This window comes from Galeopterus variegatus, unplaced genomic scaffold, assembly GCF_000696425.1.
Source record: "Galeopterus variegatus unplaced genomic scaffold, G_variegatus-3.0.2 Scaffold4536, whole genome shotgun sequence".
NCBI lineage: Eukaryota > Metazoa > Chordata > Mammalia > Dermoptera > Cynocephalidae > Galeopterus > Galeopterus variegatus.
This window is the reverse complement of record NW_007730647.1, coordinates 15,113-21,579: the sequence shown is the minus strand read 5'-3', so window position 1 is coordinate 21,579 and position 6,467 is coordinate 15,113. Positions and strand designations below refer to the sequence as shown.

Genomic DNA, 6,467 nt, shown 5'->3' with positions numbered 1-6,467 from the left:
AATGAATGAGTATGTAGCAGCTGATTAACATTTAAACTAAATAAATAGCTTATCTTTTATGGATGTGTATGATCACGGCTATTGTTTTCTATTGGGGCTTAGAACACGTCAACTGAACATTTCTAAGTCATTTTAGAGAGCTGACTACATAATTTGTGTTAAAACATGGAGCCCAGGAGGAATGAGATGTTACACAGCATCCTTGTTATTGAACGTAACATTGCCCCATGGCTAGGAGGTTGTCTAGGGAAGCAAAAGTTATCACAACACAAAGCTATTCTTCAATGAATTGACTCCATGGGAAATCAGTCCCTACTGGAACACCTTGCTCTGGTCTGCACCACGGCCACCCACTGTCTCAACAGCTTCACCTTGCCAACTGTTGGGTGTCAACATCCACCATCATGACACAAACAGAAAACAAAGTGGCAGCTCTGAGAAGCAAGGTGCAAGGTTTCACAATGTCAATAGCCTTGGAAGGGCCACGAAAAAGGAGTCAATTCACAACTGGATGTCAGAGAATCATCACAAATGATGAGACAACAGCAGCTTTGAGAGACTGCACTAAACACCAAAGTAAAAGAAGCCTTATGAGAACTGGTGACCCCTGAAATAAGGCTGCAAGGATGATTCTCTTTAGCCCATGCTGTAGAAGTCAGGCATGACACAAAAAATGTTGCATTATGCTCTTGCATAATTTTTGCCCCCCACTTTCCAAAAATAAGTTAAGGCAAAAGAAAATTGACCCTTAATTCATTTTACATTCAATCTAAGAATTAGCATCTAGTTGCAATTACAACCAAATTCCTATTACACATAATAAAATAAGCCTATTTTCATAATTTACAATATCATTGTTCAAGCCCAGTCAAACCTTTTTGTCCCCGCGCCCCTTACTATCTACAGTGAAACTTGGGTCCCTGTTTTAAGTGATCTTTTTCTGGAACCCATTATTTTCCGATAGTCAAAACCTCCTTCATTTTGCACCATTTGGCTCAGTATATGAAAGCTTGCATAGCAAAATGTTAATGGTGGTGATCTCTGGATGACAGAATTATAGGTGCTGGTATGTTCTCGTTTGCTTAAATATGTTTAAATTTTTCTAGGAAGTACACATTGAAGATTTTTTAGGTTACGAATATATATTTTTGGAGCATTGTAGCAATGTTTACCCTTCTGTCACTCTCTCCTTCTCCTTTGCTAATGAAATTTTATTTTATTCTGATATTTAGATAAAATGTGCTTAGCGGGACTTCCCTCAGCTCCAGAAAAGAGCCAGGAATGAACCAAACCAATCGTAAACATCCCAGTCCCCTCTACCAGTGGTTTGTTTAGGGGCTGGCATGCAGCCAAGCTCCTCCCTGACAAAAAAGAGACATAGGAAGAGAATCTAACCCTCCACTTTCTTCATGCTTTTGGATATTATCACAAGAGGATGTGATGTGATGTCTGGAGCTATGCCTGCCACATTGTGACCCTGAGGAAGAAGCCTACTTTTGAACTGCTGAATTAAGTAACCCTGAAATCATCAACCTCTAGACTTCTTGTTATGTGAGATAATTAACTCCTATTGTTTAAGTCAATTTAGTTGATTGTTTGTTACTTGCAACCAAAAGCACACCAAATAATATGAACACCATAACTTTGTGATGTCCAGCTTCCCAAAGAAGTGCATGAATCATGTTTTTAATACACTTCCATTAAGGGAGACTACAAAGGAGATATACAAGGGGGTCTTCAAAAAGTTCATAGATTTTTTTTTTTTTTCCTTTTTGTCTCTTTTTTCGTGTCCGGCAACAGATCGCAACCCTCAGTGTCGCGCCCGTACCGGACCGGGACCAGCAACGGGATCGCAACCCTCGGTGTTGCGCCCACACCTCGCTCAGCCAGTGAGCGGGAACCGGTCTGTATGTGGGATCCGAACCCTCGGCGGGAGCGCCGCCATGCTTCCCAAGCGGCGCACTGTAGCAGTGCGCCACCGGGCCGGCCCAGATTTGTATTATTTTTTAATTCTATTTTTCCATGAACTTTTTGAAGTACTGTCATGTAAGAGTGTGTGTGTGTGTGTGTGTGTGTATGTGTGTGTGTGTATTTATTTATTTACTTATTTAAATACAAAGACACGTACCCCCAGGAGCCATCACCTGACCACCTAAGATTGCATCTCTATGACCACTCTTGCGAGGCTCCTTCTGCAGGTCTTTCGAGGTAAAAGAAGTCCCATGTGTGGAGTGATCCAGCTCAGGTCATACCTGTGGAATCTGGCTAACTCTGTCAGTAACTTGGGATTTCTACCTGAGCCTCTCTTCCTTGGGGAGAGGAATGTATTTCCTGAGTGCCTCTGGATTCCTGCCCTCAGGAACTTCCAGAACTGGGCTCCTCTCAATTCCTAACTCAGATGCCTGTGTTCCCACCTGTCAGCCACCCCTTAAGACAGGGTGTGTGTTTTCTGGTTCCCCATAGTTCTCACCTGGCTGGTGCACTTGTTTGTATTAACTGCCAGGTTCCTTTGTTTGAGTTGCGGGTGGCTATTCCAGAGGACCCAAAGTGCTATCCAAAATAGAAGATGGGAAGAAGCCCCACAATAACAAACTTCTGCTTTTCAAGGTTTTGCCACATCAGGTAGTGCACGAAGCACAGCAAATACCCTAATTCCATGTACCCTAAAGTGTGGTAAATGGAGTGGTTTTAGGTGCCACCCAGATTAATAATTTTTTAATAATTATGTATTCTTTTCAAAGTGCATTAGAAAAAATATATATAACTGGCATGTCCAACTTCTGGCTTCATGCACATGATGATAGTCATAGTTTGTTCTTACCAAATAGTACAGACATAATAGTTCATTTAATCTCCACATCAGCCCTATGAGGTACATCACGGTTATTATAATCCTCTTTCACAGATGAGGAAACATAAGTCCAGAGAGAATAAGTAGCTTGCCTCAAGTCACACAGCCAGTGAGTAGCAGAGCTGGGATTTGTTCTAGAATTTATGCTCCTAACTAATATACTATACTGCTGGGTTTTGCTTAGTCTGAAGTAGTTTGGGAAAGGGGAAGAAGCTTATAAGAAAAATCATAAGTAAATAATATTAGGATGTCATTTATATGAGGTTCAAGAACAGGTAAAACTAATTGATGATGACAGAGCCAGAAAAGCAGTTACCTCTACTGGGGTATAGAGGAGGTACTGACTGGGAAGAGCCTTGAGGAAACTTTCTGGAAATATTTCATACCTTAGTGTGGGTGATGATTATACTACTGTAAACCTATGTAAAATTTAATTTTAAGCTGAATACTTTAAATCAGCACACTTGGGCTAGCTGGTTAGCTCACTTGGGAGAGCGTGGTGCTGTTAATGCCAAGGTCACGGGTTCAGATCCCTGTATTGGCCAGATGCCCTAAATAAATAAATAAGCACACTTTAGGCACTCTACTGTATATATGTACTGTTTTACCTTAACGAATAGTTTAATTCTAGCATAATAATAATAATAATAATAATAATAATAATAATAATAATAATAATAATAATAATAATAATAATAATAATAATAATAATAATAATAATAATAATAATAATAATAATAATAATAATAATAATAATAATACATAAACATAAAGGTAATATGTAAAAGTCTTAAGTTTAGAAATCCAGCATTAGCAATCTTTACAGCAACCTGCAAGATGGATGCTATTACCCCATTTTTGCAGATGAGGAAACTGAGGCTGGAGAGGAAAAGACAGTCATCCACAATCTCAAGGGAGTGAGGGGCAGGTAGGTGCAAACCTGGGTCCCACTGGCTCATCCCCAGGGCTGTCACGCATGCTTCCAAAGTGATGGGCATCACCCCATTTTCCAGACAGCCAGCCTGGCCAGGGTCCTCGGGCAGCCGGAGGGATCGAGAGCTGGGGAGCGGGCCCATGCCCATATTTGCCCAAGCTGTCTGCACTCCCTCGGCCTCCCAGGCTGCAAACACAGATGCTCGCTTGCTTTTTCCCTTTTTCAGTCACAGCCCTCCTGTTTCCAAGCACCACCTGCCAAATGCCACATTCCTGGCAAGAACTGCAGGCAGGCAGGACAGGAGGGGCCTAGGCAGAGCAAGAGGCCCTCCATAGGTGACCCCAAGCAGCCCTTGGTGGGCTCCCCATGCCCAGCATGGAGCCCTGACCCCCACGGCCCACTCACCTTGCAGCATGCTCCGGTAGGCTGTGTCGGCGATGGCGTAGATGTGGGGCGGCATCTCGTGTCTCTTCTTGCCCTTGTACATGTCGACGATCTTCTCTGAGTAGATGGGCAGTTGCTTGTAGGGGTTGACCACCACACAGAAGAGGCCAGAGTATGTCTGCAAGTAGAGCACCGAGCTTACTTCCAGACCTCGGCAGCGAGGGCAGATCAGACAGGTGTACTCCCATTTCAGAGATGGGAAAACTGAGGCTCAGAGTCATAATGGGAACCTCTCAGCATCACTGATGGGGGACAAGGAGCCAGAGGCAAGACTGGATTTCAAGGCTGCCTGTGTAATATTTGATGACCATGTGGTTTTAATCAATTCTGGGTTCAAATCTCAGCTCTACTCCTACCAGCTGGTGCTTCACCTCCATGAGCCTCATGGCTTAACTAAGAGCCACCATTAATTGAGCATTTACTATGTGTCAGGCTCTGAACTAAGCATCATACAGGCATCTTCTTCTTGACTCTTCATAACTACCCTAGAACCATGATACTATGATTTCCCTGCTGCCCATTTGATAGGTGAGGAAACTGAGGCTTGGCGAGGTTGTCACCAGGTCATGCAGCTGGAGGAAAACTGGGAACTGGAAATCCCCACTGTTTACCCCAGAGCTCATGCTCTTGACCATTAACAAAATACTTCCTCATCTGTAAAACAGGGATAAATACAGCTGTCCTTACAAAGGAACAAAGTCTTGATTCATGCTACAACACGGATGAACTTTTACCACATTATGCTTAGTGAAAAAAGCCAGACACAAAAGGCCACATGTTGTATGATTCCACTTAAACAAAATGTCCACAATAGACAAATCCATAGACATTCATGGTTTTCAGGGGCTGGAAAGAGGGGGAAATGGGGAGTGACTGCTAATGGGTACAGGGTTTCTTCTTGGGGTTATAAAAATGTTCTGGAACCAGATAGTGGTGATAGTTGTACAATGTTGTGAATGCATGAAATGCCATTGAATTGTATCCTTTAAAATGTTTTAATGGAGAATTTTAGGTTATATGTATTTTTACCACAATCAAAAAAAAAAAAAAAAAGAAAAAGAAAAAATAGCGGTCCTGCCCTACCAGGTGAATAGGAGCATCTAAAAATAATCAAAGCAGGGAAAAGAGAGCAAAGACACATAGCAAACCCTACCATGCTGTGCACGTGTGAGGCAGTATCATTGTTATTACTGTATGCCAGATTTTCCCATGGGTTGAGGTCACAGTTCAGGAGACAGCCTCCAACCTGTCCCATAGGAATTGCTTTCCCCAAACGATAAACATCAGTACTGCCCAAGGTTCTGATGGCCACAAATTGTGTCTTCCTCTCCTCCCACAAGAACTGGCCAAGGGAGGAGGAGCAGAGATTCCATTCCTAGATTACACTCAGGGCAAAGCAAACAACAGAGAGGTTAAGCTACATGACTAAAGTCACCAGACAAGTCTCTAGCAATACCAATCCCAACTTGGCCCACTCCCAGGTATGACATGGTCCATTAGGCTATCCAACCTATGCCTGTCCTACAGAAACAGAAACAATCATTTCTTGTTCATTCATTCATGCATTCAATGCGTATGTCCCAGACACTGTGCGAGGTGCTGGGACCACAGTAGAGCACACCGAAAAACACAAGGTCCCTGCCCTCAAGGGGCTTTCAGGCAAGGGCTGGAGCTGGTTAGAGAGTGGGAGGGTCCTTTGAGAGCTCAATCTGCTAAGGAACAATGCTGTGTGATGGGGGAGGAAGGTCGGGGGAGGGGCAATGGTCAAGGAGGGGATGGTATTCTATAAAGGTACAGGATTGGTGAGGGGAGGAAGGAATAATCTTCCAGATTCTCACTATTCCCCTAAAAGGAGATGAATGTGGCAAACCTAAGGCCTGTCTAAATATCCATCAACCACTTATTGAGCACCTACTATATACCAGGTGTGTCAGAGGCTGCAGATAAATAAATCAATGACAGCCACTGCCCTCAAAGAACTTACAAATCAGAAGAGGAGACAAAGACATTAGAAAACAACAGTGTAGGGCCGGCCCGGTGGCGCACTGGATAGTGCACCGCTTGGGAAGCGCGGCGGCGCTCCCGCCCGAGGGTTCGGATCCCACATACAGACCGGTTCCCGCTCACTGGCTGAGCGAGGTGCGGGAGCAACACCGAGGGTTGCAATCCCGTTGCCGGTCCCCAGTCCGGTACGGGGCAACACTGAGGGTTGCGATCCATTGCCAGACACAGAAAAAA

At 43.8% G+C, this 6,467-nt stretch overlaps 1 protein-coding gene across 3 annotated transcripts in view; it reads right to left on the bottom strand.

Annotated features, from left to right (window-relative positions):
* The window catches only part of MYH11 (myosin, heavy chain 11, smooth muscle), a 111,919-nt gene that overhangs the window by 96,160 nt on the left and 9,292 nt on the right, over positions 1 to 6,467 (bottom strand). For all 3 annotated transcript variants that reach the window (XM_008587771.1, XM_008587769.1, XM_008587770.1), the window contains exon 2: positions 4,191 to 4,347. In XM_008587771.1, coding sequence (XP_008585993.1) covers positions 4,191 to 4,347 — 157 coding nt within the window. The remainder of the gene's footprint in view (positions 1 to 4,190; positions 4,348 to 6,467) is intronic.